General features: G+C 34.7%; 3 protein-coding genes and 4 long non-coding RNA genes across 8 annotated transcripts; 3 read left to right on the top strand and 4 right to left on the bottom strand.

The window, feature by feature from the left end:
- The first annotated feature begins 1,365 nt into the window (after nt 1-1,365).
- LOC125588271 lies at nt 1,366-3,280 on the top strand. Its single transcript, XR_007324648.1, has 2 exons — nt 1,366-1,536; nt 1,644-3,280. It is a non-coding gene; the product is annotated as an uncharacterized LOC125588271 (long non-coding RNA).
- Nucleotides 3,281-3,511: 231 nt separating this feature from the next.
- Nucleotides 3,512-7,258, bottom strand: LOC125588269 (receptor-like protein 5). The gene is made up of 4 exons (XM_048759534.1): nt 6,551-7,258; nt 5,862-6,062; nt 5,646-5,763; nt 3,512-5,353 (listed from the first exon to the last, which is right to left on the bottom strand). Exons 1-4 carry the CDS (start codon nt 6,599-6,601, stop codon nt 4,605-4,607), a joined length of 1,119 nt encoding a protein of 372 aa, XP_048615491.1. The 5' UTR covers nt 6,602-7,258; the 3' UTR covers nt 3,512-4,604.
- A 260-nt stretch (nt 7,259-7,518) lies between these two features.
- Nucleotides 7,519-8,862, bottom strand: LOC125588270 (ATP-dependent DNA helicase PIF1-like). The gene has a single exon (XM_048759536.1). It carries the CDS (start codon nt 8,288-8,290, stop codon nt 7,772-7,774), a length of 519 nt encoding a protein of 172 aa, XP_048615493.1. The 5' UTR covers nt 8,291-8,862; the 3' UTR covers nt 7,519-7,771.
- A 2,050-nt stretch (nt 8,863-10,912) lies between these two features.
- LOC125589262 lies at nt 10,913-14,883 on the top strand. Of its 2 annotated transcripts, XR_007325438.1 has the most exons (4): nt 10,913-11,926; nt 11,996-12,079; nt 12,164-12,546; nt 12,656-14,883. It is a non-coding gene; the product is annotated as an uncharacterized LOC125589262 (long non-coding RNA). The 2 variants fall into 2 exon arrangements; XR_007325437.1 differs by having other exon boundaries at nt 12,164-14,883.
- Nucleotides 14,884-15,122: 239 nt separating this feature from the next.
- On the bottom strand, nt 15,123-16,445 carry LOC106438116. Its single transcript, XR_001287380.3, has 4 exons — nt 16,194-16,445; nt 15,657-15,932; nt 15,501-15,582; nt 15,123-15,408 (listed from the first exon to the last, which is right to left on the bottom strand). It is a non-coding gene; the product is annotated as an uncharacterized LOC106438116 (long non-coding RNA).
- A 2,835-nt stretch (nt 16,446-19,280) lies between these two features.
- Nucleotides 19,281-20,250, top strand: LOC125589026. Its single transcript, XR_007325222.1, has 2 exons — nt 19,281-19,927; nt 20,020-20,250. It is a non-coding gene; the product is annotated as an uncharacterized LOC125589026 (long non-coding RNA).
- A 233-nt stretch (nt 20,251-20,483) lies between these two features.
- LOC106372085 (UDP-galactose transporter 1) lies at nt 20,484-22,401 on the bottom strand. The gene is made up of 5 exons (XM_013812214.2): nt 22,011-22,401; nt 21,686-21,935; nt 21,387-21,594; nt 20,936-21,167; nt 20,484-20,862 (listed from the first exon to the last, which is right to left on the bottom strand). The coding sequence occupies exons 1-5, from the start codon at nt 22,104-22,106 to the stop codon at nt 20,638-20,640; spliced, it is 1,011 nt and encodes a 336-aa protein (XP_013667668.1). The 5' UTR covers nt 22,107-22,401; the 3' UTR covers nt 20,484-20,637.
- Nucleotides 22,402-24,318: the final 1,917 nt, after the last annotated feature.

The raw sequence follows: 24,318 nt of genomic DNA on the forward strand, positions 1-24,318 counted from the left end.
AACCCTACATAGCTAAAGCACCGTAAGTAAAACTGACGAACCAACCTTCTTGGAAGATCCGCTCATAGAATGGTCTGTAACAAGAGACGCCCAAATACGCCAGTCCAAGTACTTCCTCCAATCACCAGCCACTGCAACACAACTTCTCAAACACATAAGAAACAATCAGAGACTCTCTTGAGATCCAAGAACATAAGACAAAAGACAAAGGCTGACATTACCCAACACGATGTTGATACAGAACACGAAAGACACTGGAGGCTTAAGCTTCAAGACTTTGACCACAATGTACGCCCCAATCGATGAGCACATGAAACCGACAATGGGAACTTGAAATCCAGTTTCTGCATAGAAAGTTTTCAAATCCAAAACGTCAGAAAGCTACAAACTACTTTACATTCACAAGACAGAGATGAGATCAATAGAAACAAACCCTAATTTGAATACCTGGACGATCCATTTGTTCATTCCGAACATGGAATATCAAGATCCGCTGCTGCTTGCCTGGTTCCTTCTATCTCTGATTTCAATCAGAGATGAAAGAACCCTGACAATCTGGGACATCTCTGGTCTCCTCTCTGGTTCCTTCGCGCAGCATGAACCTGCCAGTTCAGCTACCTCCTGGACGCTCTGCTGTGTCTCATAGTCTGTTCCAATGTCTTCTTCTTCTTCAACGGCCTTCCAGAAGTCGTCTTTCTTCTTCTCGAACCAGATGGCAATGTAGTCTTGGGATCTACTCATGTATTCGAAAGCTTTTTTACCGGTTATTAGCTCCAACAAAATGACTCCAAAGCTGTAGACATCTGCCTTCCTCGAAAGCTTTAACCCGTCTGCAATTACATACATTTCACCGGTTAGTTACAAAAAAAACAAATATATATATATATATAGATATAAAAGACTGTTCTTTCACTCCTAAAGCACTCCACGTCTGATTCCAAATCAGAAATTCGTTGATCCTGATGCCGACACGTGTCCTCCATTTATTCTGGTGTACATTGGTTTGGATTTCGTCTGCATTCATAGTCCTTATTTTACAAGCCCATCTGTAGAGACTGAGTCAATATATTTGAAACGCGTCGTTTTTTTTATTCTATGGGTTAAACCCGTTTTTTCATCTCCTTCTGAAACTGCCGTCTTCTCCAATCCCTAATTTTGCAGCCGTCTATGTGAGAATGCATCTGTAACGTTAATCGTCATTCAAACATGTCATAAAGAATCTCTTTTTAACTCTCTGCTACCGTCTCTCCCACTAAGTTGATTTTAATTACTCTTTCCCACCACTACTTTGCAAATACCTTAATTCTCACATCTATAAATAAGGGATGAAGAACTCTCCAAATCTCATACTTTCACCGTATTATTTATACTACCCCTTTCCTAAAAGAGCTTCCAAAGATGGTAACCGCTCCAATCCTGCTTTCCATCTGAAGAGTGGCCGTGCTTCTAAGACAGTTTTGACGCGGCTTTGGGAGGCAGAACGTCAAGAAATCTGGAGAACTCATGGGGTTTGACTTGCTCTTGATTAATGAAAAGGTACGCATATATCTACTTTTTCTTTATGCTCATAGAGATAGTTTTTTTTTTTTTTGTAAAAACATTGAGATAATCTTGACCAACTTCTTCAAGCTTCTTACTGACAGTCGACGCTGCTACAAGGTTCAGTTCCATCTCTGTCGACTGTAATAATATGTTTGTGAGGATGCTTCCACCCGTGATGAGGAAGAAATAAAGAGAGAGCCTCTGTGGTGGCTCTGTTCTTTAGCAGATCATGACGTCGTTCCCTGTTTCGTAAGGAGTTTCATGAATTAGTTCTGAATTGTACATATATGACTTGATTTAGTCGGCTCTATCGTGGGATAATCGCGGTACCCCCACTCAGACTGATCCTAAAGTGTTTTTTTTAATCAGGATCTTGGTTCTGCTAGCTTAGGAAAAAGGAAAATCGGGAACCGGGATTCTTAGATATGAGTTGAGTCTATGTTTAAGAAGATAATCGATCTGGGGAAGCTCCGATTAGTTTCAATCCTTACGGCGGGAATATGGAGAGATTATAAAGTCGCAACACCGTTCCCGTACCGAGATAAGCTTTTCAATATTTAATACACTATAATAACTGGAAATAATTGTCAGCTGCAAAGATAGAGAAGTGTTTTTAGAAATAGATTAAAGTGCTTCCCAGTTTCGTGACCTGGTTTTGTAAGTAAGAAGCCTTTAAATATGTATTTGATCACGAGCGAGTAATAACAAAGAAGAAAAAGTGTATTGGAGAAAGTATTTTAGAAAGAGCTTCAATCGATTAGTAAAGGTCAAAACTTTCGTTGATCTTAGGAACTTATTCACAAATGAATAGAGTATCCTACCTGTCAAGTACGACATATGAGATATTATTTATAATTTGATATAAAGATTGGTGTTAGTTAAATATTTATTGCTTTGGTGAAGCAATATAGAATGTATTAGTTATGGATATCATATATTGTACGTTTTCTCTGTTTTACATCACAATACTCTACAATTTTAAATTGTTTCGAAAAGTATTTATAAAGAGGTTAATTAAGAATATAGTGGGATTCTGGAAAATGCAAACGTTAAAACACCACTAGCTATGTTTTTAATACATTAATCATTATCATATTCCGTTAGGGTATAGTATCGTGAGAAAATTTTGACTTTTATAAATGCATTCATTATTTGTTTCTAATATGTTTTGTTTCACCACTATTATGTTTCTCGAAACAGTGGAATTCAACCTCAGCAAAACTGTCACAGCATGGGAAGAAATGTTTAAATGGAAGAATGAATTTGGAACAGATCGCATTATAAAGGTATGTAGGTAAGTAACTGATATTATATTTGGTCTTAGATGTTACAGAAAGGAGTACATATATAGTAGCATGCCCAAGTTAATAAAGTTTTTGGCTTTATTGCTCGAAACAAGATTTCAAGTTCAAAGAGTTGGTCAACATCATAATGCACTACCATCAAGGGAATCATGGAATTTATGAAGATGGAATGCCTATCTATATCGAGTGCCTAGGACAAGTCATCCCAGTAAGTTATGGATATTACAACGAGGGGTACTTGAAGTATCATGTACATGAATTCGAAAAGCCTCTGCAACAGAAGCTTAACCAACGTTTATATGCTTCATAAAGTTCTTTAAGAACTTAACCAAAAAATTTATTGGTTTAAATTCCATTAATGTAAAGATACATTATTTTTTGTAACATCGAAATTTACATATTATGATTTTAAATTAACTATTGATTTGAATCTATTTTTATAACTTTATATTATAGTAATAGACTATAAGGGATTATTAATTTCACAGTAATATAATTTTAAAAAATCCTGCTTAAATGAATGAGTGTTACTTAATCTGAAAGTGTAGTACGACCTTGGCTTCTTCATATGTTTTATTTGATATAAGTTTGGATGATATGGTTTATTTGATAAATGTTTTAATAAAATGTGTGTATATTTAAATAATATTTAACGAATTTTAGAAAACAAATTGTAAATTGATTCATTTTTCACATTATCTAAATCAATAGGTTTAAAAATATATAAAAAGTACCAACACATTCAAAAACAAATATATAAGAATGAAAAATAATTCATAATTTATGTATTGTGTTTCAACTGCAGTGACAAGTATTTTTATTTCACTTGCTTTTATAATAAAAATATAGCAAACACTAAAAATGTAAAATAATTTCATTAATGAAAAAAATATATATTTTTTTAATTAATTTATCAAACCTTCAATTTCTAATAAGACCAACAGAAACAATAGTAAAAATTAAAATTGTTTAAATTTTAGAATAAACTGCAATTTTTTACATGTATATGAAAATACAATATATCTTTTAATTGATTTTCATTTGCTTAACAAAGATTAATATATCATTTTTTTTCTGATTATATTTATGTGATAAAATATAATTTTTTGTAGTGTATCATACATATCTCTTTGAAATACAAACCTAAAACACAAACCACAAAATTATACAAAAAATAATAATCTAAATCACAAGTAAATTATATTTCGCTCGTAGGGCGGGCCGACCCTAGTATATATATATATATATATAGGGTTATAGATATTTACGATGGAAATAAGAAAGACATACCAAAGTATTCCGGTGCCGTGTAACCTGGAGTTCCAACACACTTGGTATCTATGGGTTCTCTGTCTTCTGTTGTAGCCCAGGCAAAACCAAAGTCTCCAATCTTTGCTCGTAAATCTTCTCCCAAAAGGACATTTGAGGATTTCACGTCTGGGTGGATGTATATTTGACTTTGACTAGCTAGAGTATGGAGATACTCCAATCCTCTAGCCACATCCAATGCAATAACAAGGCGACGACTCCAATCTAATCGTTCCGCTTTGCCTTCCTTCCGGAGATGCTTACTCAACGCACCATGTGCCATCAGCTCATAGACTAACAGTCTCTCGTCTCCCTCGATGCAGTACCCATGAAGGCTCACAATGTTTCTGTGGCGAACTCTCGATAAAACACTTAGCTCAGCGTCAAACAAACCGTAGCCTTTACCATCAGCAACGTCAATCTTCTTAACCGCAATCTCTCTTCCATCTTTCAACTTTCCCTGATATACAGATCCAACCCCCCTTTCCCGACTGAAAAGCTGAAGTCTTGCGTAGCTTCCCGAAGAATTTCCAGTGAAAAAGCATTGTTCCCAGACTCCAAAATCTCGTTCTGCTGAGACTGTGGCACCATCTCGTTCTCTGCTGGCTGACTGGCTCTACCAGATCGGTTCCTCTTCCAAGCCCGAAAGAAACAGATGCCTGCTCCGATCAGAATACCAATAGACCCAATACCAACAGGAAGTACCCAGGCGAGGATATGGTTACCTCCCCGTGAAGGAGCATCGCTCAGAATCTCTGGGTTCCCTGAAGTGTCTGGAATTAGTGTCTTGAAATGTGGAACTTTCCCGTGTAGCTGGTTGTAGGAAAGATCCAAACTCCTAATCAGCTTCATCCTGGTGAGCTCTAATGGGATGGTACCAGTAAGCTTGTTATAGGAAAGATCCAGCGAATATAGAGATGTAAGATCTGCAAACCGTTTGGAGATACTGCCTGTCAAGTTCATGAACGACAGAGTGATACCCCTGATTTGACCGTCCATGCAGTGTATCCCATACCACTCACAAGGTTCACTCCCGTTCCAGTTCTGAGAAAGTAAGTGGCTGTAGCCAAAATCCCCCATAACTGAAAGCAGAACATCAACTCTGTTGTCGGTGCTGCTCTCTGGACTCAAACGGGCCTTCACCACAGCCACAGAGCCGAACAAGGCAGCAGTACACAGCAAGCGCCTCATCCGTAATCCTGCACATTAAACAGAGTCCAATATCAGATTACAAACCTATACCGTTTTCAACTAAAGCAGAGATTGAGGCGATAGAAGATCGCATTATATATTTAAAGAATTCCACAATCTACAATATAGATATCAGTTTCCTCTGCGTTGCTCAACCTATAAAATATATAATGTGTTTCTTGGATGTCACGCAACAACCCAAATACTAATGATAACAGTAATCTAAAAGTAAATACTGCACAAAGAAGCAAAATTCTACACTAAACACTAAAAGAATTTCCAGTTCAGCCAAAAATCTACCTAGCAGTCTTCGAAGGATATGACAAAGACGAGTAGAAAGATGAGGAGGAGGGTCCATCAGAAAGGACACATCTGTCCCTTCAGACCTCGTAGTTGGCGCTGATTGAGAAGAAGATAGCTGCAAAACAACAAGAAACCATCAGTACTTAACGAGTTCAAAAAGTAGTTTATTCAACACTCAATACGATTCTAACGATCCACATATATATTGCTTACCTCGAGAATGTTTCTCGCCTCTCCCATATTGTAGCCTCGAACGGAGTATGGTAGGAGCAGAGGCGGTTGTGGACTACCTGATCCTTGTCCAACACACTTCAGCTGAATGAATCGTGTCAAACTTGGTTGTTGGTAGCGGTTGAATAATGGGAACTTGCTTCCTAAACCCAATCCCTGAAAGACAATCCCCGAATATCTTTCCTGTCAAAACAGTTTCACATCAGAAGAGACACAGAAGAAACTTCCCGAACTGCCATTGTCATTGCAGCGTAAAGAAAACATTACTCTTTCTTACGACATAGTTCTGCTGACAACTATCCTAGTTTGGCCTTATGGCGCATCATATCATATTCGATTAAAAAAACAATACTTGGCAAAAGCCAAGGAATGCCAAAGAAACAAGGGCCAAAGAGCTACGAGAACCAAATGATGGCTAAAGTTTTGTTAAACAGCCCCACAAATCTTTCCAAATCTCAGAAGGCTCCCAAACAAACAAACCAAACATCATCAAATAAACTCTGGTTCAACCTAGCTGTATTGTCTGTAAGTATCAAAGTTTTCAACTTTGAGCTTCATACTACTTCAATCCCTAAAACCTTACTTTACACTTTGTGGTAACAAGATTTGAGCTATTCTACTGCATATAACACATATTAATCGAAATCATAGTGAAGGTTTAAGAGACGAACTTGTTCAAGGTTGTGGTCAGCGGCATTACTGCAGGACACAAGATCTGCCATTCAATGTGAAACAATCACCAGAACGACACCACCCTCCTCGATCCTCACCGTTCATCATCTATAAACAACAGCCCCGGAGCTCCTAGCCGCCGTGGAAACCAACAATATTACCCGTAACCAGCCGGTTAACCCAGTTGCAAACGTAAACGTAAAGCTTAAAACTTTCGAGATGGGCAATTCGCTTCTCAGATCTAACGAGACTTTTCCTAGATGGTAAAGACCGAAACTTTAATCTACACGATCTTCAGAAACCAAGTTTGATTTGGCAATTTCTGCTTTAGTAAGCTTGTGATAAGCAATTAGCCAGAGGTGGAGAGATAGAGTTTTGTTTAGTTTCTAGCGGTTTCGTTTCGTGGGATTCTCGTTTTACGATCGTTTGATCCTCTTCGTTTCTGAGATTTTCCCGGAAAGGAAAGATTAGAATTTTCGAATTAGTAAGAATCAAATGTCTGAAAGAGAAACAGAGTGAGAGATAAAGAAAGAGAGTGAGGCAGAGTAGAGTGCAGCTCAAAATAGAAAATAGGAGGGAAAGTTTATTTAATGAATAATATATAATTCAAATATGGCAAAAACCCAACCAAGGTTTACCTTGTTTAGCACTCACGCTTATATACCTCTCCAATAATTCACTGTAACCTAAAATTAATTAGTTTTCTTATAGTACTAGGGCACAATGATTTTGAGAATATTAAACAGTTAAGATGCATCATAATAATGTCCCAAACTGTAATCTTATTAAGCTGGATTTGTCTTGGGTAAACAGAAAGGTAAAAAGTACATAAAGTTGAACAATGGAGATCGTGTAACAGCCAGTGGGAAGGTTAGTACCCTAGTTACAAAATAAGAAACTTTGTCTTTTGGTTAAAGAATGTTTGATGGTCCTAACTTGAGGCTCTCTTGTAACTAAATACAGATAAAGACAGAGAGTGGAGCCAAGGTGAGGGGAAACAAAGTAGGTGCAATATACAAGAAGTGGAAAGATAACACGCACAAGAAAGCGTCAGCCGAGAGGATGGTGATGGAGATGATACACCAAGCATGTCAGGTAGAGGTGGGCGAAGCAGGAAGAGATGGTCAGCATCAGTATTAAATAAATATCATAAGTAACTGTTAGCATATGTATATATTAAAGATAATAAAAAAACTTACTTGGCAACCACATTGAAACACCTATGTAGTGTAAATGTTTTGGAAAACTTCTTTGTATACTACATTCATTGTGCTTTTTTGGGGATTTCCTTTCTCATCAGTTATCAAGATCTTCAATCCTGTCCTCGACGTTACTCTGGATACAGCAACATACAATTGCCCATGGGAAAACACAGGCTTCGGCAAATATAATCCAACTTTTTGTAACGTCTGACCTTGACTTTTATTAATAGTCATTGCAAAAGCAAGAGCAACAGGGAATTGTCTCCGTCTCATCCTAAACGGAAATCTGGTTTCTGGTGGAGAAACAAACATTCTTGGGAGCAAAACTTTTTGGCCAACTTTGTCACCTGTTATAAACTTGGCTTGAATGACGTGATTTGCTAATTGTGTTACAAGTAACCTTGTACCATTGCATAGTCCACCTTTAGGGTCAATATTCCTAAGCAGCATAATAGGTGCACCGATTTTCAACTTTAGATCATGATTTGGTAATCCAGAGATCTTAATACTGTTTAGATATTCTTTAGTGTACACCATATCATCTATTTTACTTGTATCAGAAGTATCTATACTATCTGAACTGAGATACGAACGCTCCTCACCTATTCAAATATTCAAGAGAAAATAATCAACATTAATGATTTGAGATGAAACCAAATACTTCTTCTAAAACACACAAAATAAACATCAGACAAAAGATTTACCTTTTATTTGAGATAGCATATATTCATTGATCTTGTCCACATCTTCATTCCGTGGACTCAATATAGCCCTTTCTTGATAAAATTTGGGGTTACGCTCTCTTGTATAAGAATTTCCATATATCTCTTTCACAATCTCTCGTATGGGATCTTCGCATTCTGATACTAATAGATCTTCAGGAATATCAATCTCTATCTCACCATTATTAGGCTCATTAATCTTCCCATCTCCTATATCCAATATCCAATTCAAAAACATTGCAAGTTCATTATTATCTCCGCCTAGAAGGCGCATATTCTTTGTGAGTTCCCTAACTTTGCAACTTGACCACAGATATGATGAGTTCAAAGCTGACAACACAGTTTCCACTCTATTGCCTCCAACTATGACTGGTAAGATCTGCCGAAAATCTCCACCAAAGACGATTACTTTACCACCAAAAACCTTGTCACATTTGAGTATATCTCTCATAGTTCTATCTAAAGTTTGATGGTGGTATTTTGACAGATTTAGCCTTATAGCTTTGAATTGATCTGTATACCAGCTTTTATGGTTTGATAATATACCCTAACCCAAACATTTATTACATCAATGGAATTCCATTCCGTTGGTATATGTTTTAAACTGCTTTTCCAAGTTCAAAGGCTGCAATGTGCAGTTGAAATTGAATTATGCTGGAATGTACATCTTCAATAATTTTAACCTAACCCCACATGTCCTTTCTCAAATAAAACTACTGATGAGATATTTAAAAACTAGAGACATATTCATTGAAAAGATGGAATTTTATAAGCAAAAAGGGAGAGAAATTGACAAAAGATAATAAATGGGAACCAAGCGCTCGTAGCTTGGTGGTAAAGAAGGTACATCTGTACTGTCCGCCACCCGGATTCGAATCTTGGCCACAACGGATTTAACATCCCTTTTGTTGGGGCGCTGGACCCCTTTCGGAGAGATAGTTGAGAATGTGGTTGCCTAGATACCAGAGTTATCAAAAAAAAAAATAAATAAATAATAAAAGGGCTTATTTGCTAAATAGCCAAAAAAAAAGGGAAATTAGATTTTTAGAAAGAGAGTAGAGAGAGATAGGAAGAGAAAGTAGAAGAGAGGGGATGTTTTTAGTTAGGTAGTGAAATTTGTTTTTTTTTATGGTTACTGGTTGCAATTTCCCAATAATAAATGGGATTGCTTGGAGTCGTGGCAATGTTGTTTGCACACTGCACATAGCGCAATGCTACATAACAGAGGTAATGTTGCATGTGGCCCCTTCTTCCTAAAGCTCCTTTATTAACTTTTCTGTCTCTAAAATCTTCACTTTTTCTAACAAAATTTCATTTTCGAATTGGATATTCTGATAAAAGATCATCAATGTTATCTGCTCCACTAAATGTATTTTTTCGGAGTAGTTTTTGCCCCCAGTACAGAATAGCAATATTTGTAAAGAATCGGACCTTAAAAAAAGAGTAAAGAATTGATATAATTAAATGCATAAGTCAGCTTTAGAGACCATAAAACATGGTCAATCTAATAAATAACTTCCGCTATAAATAAGTTTTATAGTGAAGTAACGTTAAAGTCTTTTTTGTTTGTCAACCATGGAAATAAATGTCTTTTCATTTTCCTTTAACCCCATGTAAACACAAAGTCTACAGCCAACAAAACTTTTTTTCTATAAAGAAGGATAAAACATTTAAAAATCAAAAGTAAAGACAGAGTACAGAAAACTGTATAAATGAGACGAAAAAACCAAAAAAATACAGTAGAATTTTGTTAAAAAGGTAAAATAGAAGAAGAGGTAGCTGTTGCTCAAAAAAAGAAGAGTTAGCTAATAAAGGCTAAAGCCAACTTTTTTTAAATATATTTTTCACTTACTACTGATAATTTTCAAGAGACACACTCTCTCTCTACTCAGACACACACAGTGTCTCTACTCTCTCTCTCACTAACCACCCCTACAAGTAGACTTTAAGACAACTTTGGCTCAGTGTTGAGTATACCCATCTGGTCATTAAATAAACCCCAATCTCTCTCTTTCGCTTACTTTAAAGCAGAGATCAAACATCATCAAACTCATTCACAACAACAACCATGGACTACGTAAGCTCCTTTCTCTTCCTCCTTCTACTTATTTTGGATATTCAATGTTTTAACTTCCTTTTTTGTTCTTCAATCAGGAATACGGAGGAGGAGAGTACTGCAGGAGGGGACACGTACCGGCGTTTGGAACCTGGGACTGGAACGACGCCGTTCCATTCACTCAGTGCTTCGAGACAGCAACCACCACTCAGCAGCAGCCTACTTTTCTCCAATACGCTCCTTACCCTCAAGATCGTGATCTTTACCTCGCTGGCGGCGATCTTTACGATAACCACCACCTTGATCAAGTTGAAAAGTGGTATTAGGAAAGTGGTATTAGTGGCAATTCCCCCTATATAGGGGAAATTTTACTTTTACACTTTATTGGATACCACTTTTCAACTATACCACAACTAAAGGGACTTTTTCATAAATGCCTTATTCATTAATGGGTAAATGACCTAAGTACCCCCTAACTAAATCAGAGAAAGGGAAAGAGATAAGGTTTTGGTTCCCCCCCGACGAATCTCCACGACGGACGGCGATACTCACGGCGGACGACGATAGTCACGACGGCGAAACTCACGACGAAGAAGAGAAAAGGTATTCTCCTTCACGAGTCACAACATCTCTCTGGAAAAAGCAACTGGTGACGACGAATCGCGACAATAACAATCCCGATTCAAAAATCTCATCTCAAAAATGTCGTCTTCTCTTCACGATTCTCCTCTTAGCGATTCTCTTATTCACGAATCTCCTCTTCATGATTCTCTACAAGTAATTTCCTAAATTTGTGTATCTTTTTGTTTGTTTCAAGTCATTTGTTGAATTTTTTATTTCTGTTATAAGAAAATAGAATAAGATTGGCTGAGGATTATGTCCCTAGTTAGATCTAAGAGAAAGAGTATCGATAGTGAACATTGAGTTTTGTTTTGAAACATTATAAGCCCTTATAAATTTGGGTTTCAAGTAATTATAAGATGTGTGAACTCAAGAAGTGTTGTCTTGTATTGCAGTTGGATAGAAACGAGTTTTGCACAACATTGAGATTGCCTATGAGGGTTTATGAAGCTGGAGAACCACCAGATAATTCCAAAGCGATAATCCATCACTCAAAGATTGATTATGTCGAGAAGGTAGCAGAAATATTAGGAAAAAAAAGAGTTCTCTTTTGTAGGTTACGTCGTCTACTCCAACATTCAATACTCCAAACTTTGATACAAGGGTACAAAATTAGTATAGTTTTATAAGGCCTTGTAAAGTTTAATGTATATATCATAAACATCTAATTTTCAAATATTTTGTTTGCAGGTTACATCGCCTACTCCAACATTTACGTCGCCTAAGTTTGATCTCCTTTCCCAAGAAAGTCGTAGTGGAAAGGGTACATATGAGGTATTTTATAAAGCTTTATAAAATATTTCATGATCGATAAAGGCCTCTTAAACAATTTGCATGAATCAGGTTCTTATGAGAGATGTTTGTGAGATTTCTGATTTTCAACCTCTAATGAAAATTAAAAAGAGATTGGTACAACAAGACAGCCAGGTTTGTTTTCCAAACTTTATGAATATTGATTTATTTTATAGACATAATAACCATTTGCAAAAACTAATTTTTTTTTGTCTGTAGGTAAACGAAGATATTGAGCCTCCACTTCAAAAGAAGATTAAAACTGATACAGATAATGTTCCACTAAGAAGAAGTGAAAGAGGTCAAATACCATCCATTCATACACAGCCACCGTTTGCAGGAGCAAGGAAGAAACATCCGATTCTCCATCCTTTTGAGCCAGTTGATAAAACAAGAAAAGAAAAGATGAGAGAATGGAAAATGTCAAACAAAAAAAGTAAGTTTTTATTTTATAAAAAACTATATATTTCATGAGGTGAAACTGGATACCTACATAATAAGTATGAGTGTACAATGTAGGAAACTGAGAATCAATCAAGAGATAGTAACCGCAAAGTAGTTCTCAGATATTGAAACACCGGGAAAAAAAGCTTTCAAAAACGGTTAGGCTATATTTGAACAAAAATTCTTTATAATCCCTTATAAATTTATATTAATCTTCTTTATAAAACTATATGATCGCTTTTCTGAATATTTGTTATTTTGTCCCAGCATATTGAAGCAGGTTTGGAGTTGCTGAAACTGAAACAGATAAACAATCCAGATTTGTTTCTGAACAAAACTGCCTTCGTTGTTGGAGTGAAGTTTCTTGAAGAAATAGATGAGCTTTATGATGAGTTTTTAGATGACAAGAAAAGTTTCCAATTTGGAACAGGTTTTGACAAGTACAACATAGAGAAAAATATCAATTTTCTCTATTCGGCTATTGCAGTAGAAGAAAAGTATTGGCTTGGAGTTGTAGTCAACTTGGAGAAGAGAAGTACCACATCATTCAATTGTGCAGCATTGAAGTTCAAAGATGCGAGTTTGGTACCTTATGTAAATGCATATGCGATGGCTCTACCATTCATGATTCGCAATTTCTTCAAAGATGTCAGCATGGATACAAGCAAGTTCTCAATAAAAATTGTATCTGAAGGTTTTCCACAGGTAACATCTTTATAACTGCTTATAAATGTTCATGTTAGATTTGTATCATAGATCAAATAACTTATATTATAATTTATCGGCTATGTTCTTAAGACTAATATATTACTGACAAATTTTTGTTTCAGGTTCTTAAAATAGAAGACAGTGGAGTTTATGCATTGAAGTTGATAGAGTGCCATGCAATGCGTATAGGGGATTTGACAAAGCTGAGTGAAGAAAAAATTGCAATCATCCGAGAAAAGTTGGCGGTTGATATCTTCTCGGAATTGCAATGAGTACTAATGTGGGAATCAACAAAAACTTTATCACTTTCTTATATTTATGTTTGAACAACTATCTGAGTATGTTTTATGCGTGTTTGGTAAACTTTGTGTTGTAGAATTCTGAGTATTCTGAATATTATGAGTTGGATTTATGGTTTTGCTTTAATTTAGAAAGTTTATAAGCTCTTATAAAATCAAAGCAAAATGGTTTATTTCAAAATTTATATCTTAGTAGCTTTATAACACCTTATTAAAACTGGTTTTTGTTACCTCTTGTAAAATCAATTGAGTTTAGGATATATAAATGCGTATTTAAAATTTATAAAGATTTATAAATCTATAAAAATGAATTTATAAAGGTCTATAACTAATATAGAAAGGCTTTTAAATCGGTTTAAACTATTAATAACTATTTTCAAGAGCTCATCAGTTCATAAACAAAAAAATATTAAGGTTTATAAAGTCTTATAAAATTTATAAGGTTTATAGGTTTAATAATCAATTAGAAAGTCTCTTAAATCATTTATAAGAGTCTATAATAATTTATAAAGACTTATAAAAACAATTTATAAGAGTTTGTAAAATAATTTATAAGGGTTTTATAAGGTTTATAAAACTATTTAAAAGGGTTTATAAAACTATTTATAAGCTATTTATAAGAGTTAATACATTTATTTATAAGTGTTTATAATTAATTTACAAGGTTTATAAATCTATTTATAAGAGTTATTCAAAAGATTATAAGAATTTAATAATCTTCATAACCCAATTTATAAGAGTTTAGAAATCAATTTAGAAGTGATTATAAATCAGTTAGAAGAGTTTGTTTATAGATCATTTATAAATTCTTATAAAATTTATAAGTAAATCTTTATAAATTATATATAAATCCTTATAAATAATTTATAAACCATTATAAATAATATGTATACATTTTATAGATGATATATAAACCATTATAAATAATTTATAACTCTTACAAATGATTTATAAACAACTTTGAAACAACTTCAACTATATGCTTGCCTTTGTTCAACATCACACAACTCACCCTGCAAAAATATTCAAACTCCATAGTTAGACAAAGAAATGTTTAGCAGGATCATGTTACTTTCAGTGAAATTTTTTTGACCTTCTGCCATTTGCAGCATATGTGATCTCAGCTCGAGCCGGAAGACCATTGACAAGCAATTCAAATAACCTTAGTCGCCAAAATCACGTACACTAGTAACTTTGCAAACAGCTATAATCTCTTCTTGTATATTAGCTAATTTCCTCCATCCACATTCTACTTCAAGATCACCTCTAACTATCATAACTCCTAAAAGGATTTAAACACTTCATCTCCAAAGAAGAGGTTCGGGTACAAATCTAACCTCTGATCTCACAGTAAGAACATATTGAAACTGCTTTGTAGCTCCCATAAGTTAGTCATCACAAAATGTTTAAAATGTTTATAATGGTTTATAAATATTTATAAAGGTTTTACAAAATCACTTACATGTGTTTATAAAGATTTTATATAGAATTTATAAGGGTTTATAAAGTTTATAAAGGGTTTCAATAAGTTTATAAAAGCTTATATAAGATTTGTAAGGGGTTATAAAAGGTTTTAATGGGTTTTGAAGAGTTTATAAAGGGTTTATAAAAAAAATGTAAAGGTTTATAAAAAAAAATATAAATATTTATATAACTATTTATAAAGGTTTATAAAACCATTTATGAACCATTTATAAATTTTATAAGAGCACACTGTGATAACTTCATGACACGTATAAAAGAATATAAGTACTGGAGTATATTACAAATTGTACGCATTTGTAGACAAAAAACTGGGGGACAAACCATCTCTTATATGATGAATTTTCCAATTGAACAGAACGTGGTCAAGACTTGGATCTTTACTTTATTCTATGTTCCTTTCTTATAACGCAAACAAGAGTTTTAGCCCTTCAAGCAACGACACAACATCCATTACATTGGTTGCTTCCCCTCAACAGGCTCTGTAATAGAACCTTTTACCGTCTGCGCTTGCCTATTTTGTCCTCCTCCCTGCGAATCAAAGTTACACAACTTATCTCTAAGAAAATCTTGAACTTTCTCCAACATAAGAACAAATCATTCTTTGTTTGCAATTAACTCACAGCTCCTTTTTGTGCAATCAATCTCCTGCTTGAAGGAGCTCGAGCTATTGATGAGGCAGCTGCTGCTGCTGCTACTCGAATCCTGCAAATACTAGGGAGACTTTTTTTTGTCAGTCAGCTGAAACATCTTTACATAAATGTATTAAAGAGGATAACCTTTTATGAACGTCAACATATTCATCAGTTTCATCCACAATCTCTTCCTGCAAAAGCTCTTCAAACACATCTTCCAAAGTGATGATACCGATAACTTCACCATCCTCGATATCCTCTGAAGTATGTGTGAATCCGTGTGGTACAGTCTCGTTGTTTTGATAGAACGACTGCCTATTAGCCTTGTCGATTTGGACAATGACATTGTCGTGGAGCAACTCCCAAGTTCACCGGTGATTTCATTTGGAGCAACTCCCAATTTTATCGCAGGACAAAGATCTAGAGAAGAAAGAAATATAAGTTAGTAGGAGTAAAAATATATTCAGCACAAAATTACTTAAAGTTTGAAGAATCAACAAGATATATCAAAAAACGATAAAACATAACACTATGTTCCTCATCGATAAATATTTATAAGGTTTTATAAATTTGAAATTTTTAAAACCTCATGAGAAAAGCTTCGTCTTCTTTCCCAGAAACTGATCGATTATGAGAAAAATTACAGAAAGTGACGAAAATCACCATATATTATCCTCTCACCTTTGTTACGTGTTAGTGGTAAGAAGTCGTTTTGTTCTGTTCGTTTGAGGTTGAAGTCTTCGTCAAATCTCACCGAACGTCAGCGTCATCAAATCTCGTCGGAGAATTCGTCGGCGTCTTCAAATCTCGCCGGAGAACTCGCCGGTGTCGTCAAATCTCGCCGGAAAACTCCTCAGAATCATCGAATCTCGCCGGATTTGATCACCGAAGAGAATTTGATAGATTGTTATTAGTGGATCTGAGATTGAAGAAATCGTGGAAGAAAGACACTAGGTTTATGTTTGATTAAATAAGGGTATAATGGTACTTTACCCATTAAAATTTTAAAGGTAAATTTGAAAAGTGTAAAGTTGAAAAGTGGTATTAGGAAAGTGGTATTAGTGGCAATTCCCCTACTATATATTTTATTATGTATTTACCTTGCAGTTCTTAATTAATGATTAAATAAAAACAGAAAATAACATAAGAAATGTTTTAAACAAACTTAATATAATAATAATAATAAAAGATTAGTTATATAATAGACATATTCATCATATCATATTATTATATTATGTCGGACATGTAAAATTATTAATACATACATTTATATCATATTAACTTACGTCTTCTGATTCATCGTAATCCTAAAAAACAAGTGTTCTGCCTTAACATGGCTGCCTTTTTTTATTTTTTTACTTCTACGGTGTTCTTGTAATGGGCCCCGCCTAAGCTTTATTTCGATTTCAACCTCTTCAAAATTCCGCCAGTATGTTCAAATCTTGTAAACTCTCCAATGCACTTCTTGGCTGATTACATAGATTATAAATTAAAGATCAATCAAACATGTGCTCTTCTAGTCCTATCAAACCGTAAAATTATATTGTGTTTGATTCGTAACCGGAAATAGATATACATCAATCACCTTTTCAGTTAAGACTAAGATGGCCTCATATGATTAGTACAATAGAGTAAAATAACTCCAATGAAGAAGACACACCGGTGGAGACGCAATGACTTCACCTGCACATGTATTTAACTCTTATTCTATTGTTCTTAGCCAGTAATTCCAACAAGTATCTGTAAATTCTCACTGCATTATGTTATGCTGTGCAAACTAGTGTCCTGGAGCTTGTATTTGTAACACCAGCTTTGTTGCTTCCTTCCAGCAATAGACTACGTCCATTACCATTAGTATCTAGAAAAATGTCTGCGTCTCTGTATTTTCTTGCTATTTTGTATGTTCCTTGGTAGCTCAAAACTGCACACAAATGTCCCCTCCAATGCAGCCAAAGATCTTACTACAGTGTTATGCACCTGAAGCTGTGCATGATACTCAACTGAATATGTCAAAAAAAACCACAGCCACTTCACAACAGATGAGAAACACAAAAGCCAATCTGAAACAAAATGTGGTTGCTTGCTTATATCTCCATTTATGCTTCACGGTGAACCTGTCATCACCACAAAGGAGCTGTTGCAGGTCCCATGAATAACATGACTTGCTTTGACAATTCTCATGCTTTTTAACACTGTACAGAACCACAAGACTCTCCTTTTTCAGAAGCACAATGACATAACATGTTCATTCACTGATAAAAAAAAAAAAAAAAAAAAAAAAAAACTCAGCTGAAGAATGCTTCAGTGACAGTGAGACCATTGGAATCTGAGAGATCAAAGAGACAAATCAAACACTAAAACAGAACCATCCTGTTCCATCTGCAATCACAAAAAAAAATGCAGTTTCTGGTTGTGCACTAATTGAAGGGTCTGAAATCAAATGACATGTCCACGATATAATAGAGTCACCACTCTATGTTGATGAACATAAACCACACAACAAAAAAAATCCAGATTGTGATTGCAAACGATCCTCTGATTCATTTTTCTGCATCAGTTCTGTCTCTATTCTTACATAATAGTTCTGCTTGAATTTTGTCACTCCTGTTGATCCTGCTCTTCATCTTGGTTCATAATGTGATAGACTTGCTGAACCAATTCTGCCTCATGAAAACAGATCATTCTCTTCAGCTAAGAGGAGTTTTTTTTTTTAATTTCTTGGCTCAACTCTGTTTTCGAGCTTTGTATCTCCAATATTTTTGACCATTACATCATACAGTTCCTATGAAAAAATTTTCCTTCTGAATTCACTACTAAGTCATCCTACTTTTCCATATGTACTCTTGTCACAATGTATTTGGCTAAATAGATTCCGTTGGCAAGCAATAAGCCCTAGCCGCCTACCAGATTCTGCACCTTTGATGGTATCGTCTTATTACTGCCAATGCAATAAGGAACAGTGAGATCAGTGCCGGTCCGGACTAATATGGCGCTTAAAGACATCAAATAAACGATGCCCCTAACTAAATTTTTTTTACTCTAAATTTTTTTTTTACTCTAAATCATTTTAAAATTATTTATAAACATTCTAATTTTTTTATCATAAGACACAAAACATTAACAATCCTACAATAAAAGAATAAAATATATGATGTCAAAAAAAAAGAATAAAATATATATATATATATAAATATATTATGGAAAATAAAAATACAACATATATGAGATATAACGACATCAATTTTAGTTTGTAATTTTTTTTTAAATAGTTTTTATCACCATAAGCTAGTTTCATATTTTTGAGTTTTTTTAAGTTAGAAACTTGTAGAAGATAGAGAAGAATGAAAAACGAAGATTTAGTTGTTGTTTACTTTTGTAAATTTATAATTTTATATCATGCATTTTAATACATATATAAAAGGAACGTAAATTTGTTAGAAAATATATTCAAAATATTTATGATCCAATCTTTTAGTTATTATTATTAGCAAAAAGGAAATAAAATTAATAGTTTGTCTTTTGTTTAATTTGTAAGTTAATATCATTTACTATATTCCGTAGATAAAGGAAACAAAAGTTTTTAGGAAGGATAACCAAAATCTGTAATGATCAAATCTTTTCATTATTACCATTATTATCACCAAAAAAAAACGATTATAAGAAGGGCTTCAAACACAACACCTACATGTGAAGGAAGACTACGCACAAGCCACTACACTAAAAGGGATGTAGCGAGATTTGGTGCCCCTATAAAATATATAATTTGGTGCCTAAAGCCCTGGCTTTATGAGTTTTAGTTCAGGGCCGGGCCTGAGTGAGGTTCATGTTTACCCTTCAGATGTACAAGTTTGGTTGGTGCAACAGATTAATTTGGACAAGGATCATGAATTGACCAAAACTTGTAATTAATGTTATGCTTGTTTAGTAAGTAATGAATAGAATGGTTTAATTTTGGTATTATATCCCACAAAATCATATCCTACCGATTTTTAATTTGACCAGAACTCTAAGTTTGCAATTTGTTTTTGCTGAGAATATTATTAATGCAAGATTTACACACATTATTGCAATTAGATTCTGAAGATATATGTAAATATATTATTTCTTTGTTAATAAATTATGTTAGGAATGGATGTTCACTTCTTCTCTCCAGAGAATATTATATAATTAATGCAAGATTTACACAATTATTGTATCTGTATTCTGAAACAATATATCTTTGTTAACAAACTAATTAATAAGTAACGTATATACAAATTTAAGCAAGTATTTAAAGGGAGATGGTCATTTGATCTTAAACCCAAAAAAAACATCTTCACAAAAGAAAAGTGATACAAAGAAAGCAATGTCAGCACAGAAGATTCAACTTGCTTCTTTGATCCTAGCTTTTGTTCTTCTATTTGCTCAATCAACTGGTAATATATACTGTCTTACTCTAGTTCTGTATAACTGAATGATAGAATAAAATGAGCTGATTCAGATTATTTATTTTATATAAACTTTTCAGCTAAATGTCACTATAGATTCCCACCCTCTGGCCCTTGTAAGAAAATGGACGACTGCAAGAACGCGTGCACAATGCGTGACGAAGATCCAACTTTTCTATTGTGCCTTGTGAATGCCCCAATGTTTGGCAGATGCTGTTGTTTAGTAAAACAAAAATAGTCTTGTTCTACATCGATACATCGATATCTTTGTCATAAGATTTAAAATCAATAAAAAATAGTGTTTGCCTCTTCTTAAAAATTTTCCTCTAGAAAGTCAAATACTAACTGGTTCTCACCATAGTTTCTGAGTATGATTGCTTTCTCTCCATTTCTCCTTGAGTTCAGGTCAAGGGAAAGGTTACACACTTCAAGGAGAGATTAAAACACGTTTGCTCAGAAATAAATTAGCAGAAATTAAAGATCAATCTCTCTAATCTTAGTGCATGATTTCTTCATTCATCAAAGTGTTTTTGTACTTTTCTCCTTAGAGGTTTAATGAAAATTGTATTAGATAAACTATAGATTCTACATATCATAGAGATATAAAAAATAAGAAGAACCATTATCTCTTTCTACCATCCCAAAATAAGACAAGACAAAATGTTATTTCTCTATTAAAGTTCTATCTCGGGCAGAGATCAGACTTTGCCTTCGAGTTTATCGTTATTAACAAGAGGAAGCAACTCCATCTTGTTTCTTGGTGTGCGAGGAGTCCTCGGAGTTCCAGGCGTTTGCTGTGAAAGCATATGCCTCACGTATCCATAGAATGTGCATCCCACAAGCGTGATCCCACATCCAACAGCATTCATATACGATATCGGGTTACGGAATATCAACCAAGACACCAATACAGCCACCGCAACCTGCCAAAAGTACCATGAACCATGCATTCATATACGATAGTGGGTTATGGAGTTAAAGATTTGTTTTGGTCACCTTAAGGTTTCCAGCTACATTGAATGTGACTGCAGTCGTGGAGTGAATGACATAGAAGATGGAGAAGTTGAGACAAAAGGCTAGCACACCAGAACTGAAGATAATGATGAGTGCTGACCAGGGAGACGGGTGTGATTCAAACCAACTCATAATCCCGTTGCCTTCCAGTAGTAGTGCAGGTATCCCGAGGATCATGGTGGCCAAAGGCGCCATGTAGTATACTGTGTTTATGCTAACATTAAAAGAAAGAAGAGAGAACAATCAATTCATTGGTTAACTTCTCAAAAAGCTCATCTGATTGACTCTTTAACCGGAAAGAGAGATACATCAATCACATTTTCAATTATGACTAAGACTAAGATGGCATCTCATCAAATGAAGACACAACTAGAGACAGTCATTGATCATAGAAAGAAACACATGAGGAGACACACCAAAAAAGAGCACTAACCTGTCAAATTTGTAACCATGAAGAAGAGACTCAGCAAGAATGGTCTTAGTGGAAGTAGCTAAACACCCAAACAGAGCAGCACAGAACCCAAACATGTTAAAGCTAAGCTCTGTAACCGAAGTAAGAAGAATCCCTCCAACAACGGGGACAAGAGACGCCCAAATACGCCACTCAAAGTACTTTCTCCACACCAGCCACTGTAACACAACTGCTCCAACACATATAAAAAAACAATCAGAGACTCTCTTGAGATCCAAGAACATAAGACAAAGAGAAAGATCACATCTGAAACCCCTAACCTGTAGTAGCTGGAGTGAAGGACTTAATAGTCTGCATGAAAGAAACAGGAATGTATCTAAGGCTGACATTCCCCAGCACTATGTTGATACAGAACACGAAAGACATAGGGAAGATCCTCCTCCATCGATCCTCCGGCTCAACCACGATCAAAGGTTTAAGCTTCAAGACTTTGATCACAATGTACGCTCCAATCGATGAGCATATGAAGTGAACACACGAAACCGATAGTGGGAACTTAAAATCCAGTTTCTGCATAAATTTCCAAAAAAGTTGTAAACTTTACATTCACAAGACAGAGAGATCGGATCAATAAAGTGATGACACCTGGAAGATCCATTTGTTCGTGATGATGACGGTAACGTTGAAGCCCCACCACTGAAGAATCGCTAGTACCGATCTGAACACGCTTCCCTCCTCCATCTGATCTCTTTCTCCCGAAAGTGAAAGACTTTCGGAATCAGATCGCGGAAAGACGAAAACCCACCGAAAGCTTTAAGAGTTTTAGGAGTTGGAGCCGTGACAAAGAGAGAGAGAGAGAGAGAGAGAGAGAGGAAACACTAATGAAAATGAAGGCTGGAGAAGGTAACGGTAGCAGAGAGGAGAGGAGGGAGCTCTGGTCTGGTTCCGTGTGATTTGTTTCGAACTTTCTTCTTCCTCTTCTCTCTCTTACGCCATGAAAATAATGGTTTTTGCTCTTCCGTATGTTTCCATTTTTTTATTTTTTAGTATAAGAAATACTTTTTATAATTAAATTATTTTATTTTATTCATCCGAAAATACAATTCAAAATAAGAAAATAGAGTAAAATTATCACGAAACTGTCTTTCATTTGTAACGTTTTTGGTGTTACATTGAAACGTTATCTTTGTTTTATAGTCACAGTCGAAAAGTAATTGTGTTGTTTCAGCAATTTTATAGATTGTAGTATTTGTTTTGTGGTATTTTGTCACATTGTACTTCCGAGGGTATGGGGAGGAGATCACTGCCGTCCGATGAATATACTTGTAACATGACGTTGACTTCCCACTGCTACTTCTATTTTTTTGTTTATATTAATTGGGTATGGAATATCTATTTTATTGATTTTATATGTTACAAATTCTAGATGCATTTTTGTTTCTAATAACGTTTTCTGTCAGCAAAGCTGTACGTTATGTGTATGCTCTACCTTTACTTTACTGTTTATTTTTTTGTAATTTATCAAAATATAAACAAGAAACTTATTTTTTGGAACTAAATGCAAAACTACCAAATGATATAATATACTTGTACCATTTTTTAAATTCAATTTTTTTAAATTATAAATAGAATGCAGAAGATTCAGGAAAACTACGAGATAGCCTTTTAAACCTAATAGAGTCTTAAGTTTTCTTAATATAATAGGCAGCCGAATTGTAAAAGAAAACGGCGATGACATTCATTCATGAATGGAAGATCACCGGTCGTTATAAATTAGAGAAAGTATATATATATATATATATATATTTGAATCTCTAAACAGATTTCATATGTACAGTATCAAAAGCAAAAATGCATGATATTTTTGTATAAAATACCTACTATACCAATTTTGACATATGTATTGTTTCTGTATATTGAGTTTGACTGATTTGGTCAAATCACTAAAAAGTCAACCCATCTGCTGGTCACACTTTATGTAAACAATAAGCTAGGAAAAAATAAGGAAAATTTACTCAAATATACAATATTTTAGGACAATTAACTAGAACCATACAGATCTTTTTTTACTACTGACATTTTTTAAATACTAAGCGTGCCCTTTTTTTACGTTATCAGAAAAATCGTATTTACAAGAATGTCATTACTTTTCGCTGCCACGTAAGTAAAAACCCGGCGCCACGTAGGAATTCGGCTCCGTGTTTTCATTAAGTCAGCCGTAAATCACTTCATACGTCGTTACGGCTGATTTATTTCTACGTGTCGGCTGAATTAATAAACAAGGCTGACTTAAGATGAAAAGGCTGATTTAAGAACATAAGTCAGCCGTCCGGTACGGCTGATTTATGTGATAACGGCTGACTTACATACACAAGTTACATGTAACTTATACATCGGCGGTTTGATTTGCTGGAATATTCGGCTGAGTTGTAGTTAAGACATGGCTGAGGTATGTTTCCACGGCTGAGTTAATGAATATCGACTGGCTGAGTTATTTAATTTACGGCTGACTAATTGGATGTTGTTACGGCTGAGTTTATATTTAATCAGCCGTAATAGGATGAATTAACATTAAACTCAGCTTGTTTACGGCTGACTTATTAGCGAAAGATTAATTACTAGAATATCATTTGTTTGACGGCTGATTTATGTGACGATACAACTGATTTATGGTTTTTCATCCTAATTACAGCTGATTTCGGATCAAAAGATTAATTATTGAAATAGTATCCACGGTTCGGCTGACTTACATTGTACACGAGAGCTGATTTACGTAGGCTGAGTTATATATTCGTTTATCGGCTAATTAACTAATTTTCCATGTCATCCGCCATGTCATCAACTCGGATTTTCGATGTCACTGCTAACAAACTACTTTACAACTATGTGTGTGTTCATTTTTTCTTCATCTTCTTTTTCTATCTATCTAATTTATAACATCTCCTCTTCGATA

This window comes from Brassica napus, chromosome C6 (genome assembly GCF_020379485.1).
Source record: "Brassica napus cultivar Da-Ae chromosome C6, Da-Ae, whole genome shotgun sequence".
Taxonomy (NCBI): domain Eukaryota; kingdom Viridiplantae; phylum Streptophyta; class Magnoliopsida; order Brassicales; family Brassicaceae; genus Brassica; species Brassica napus.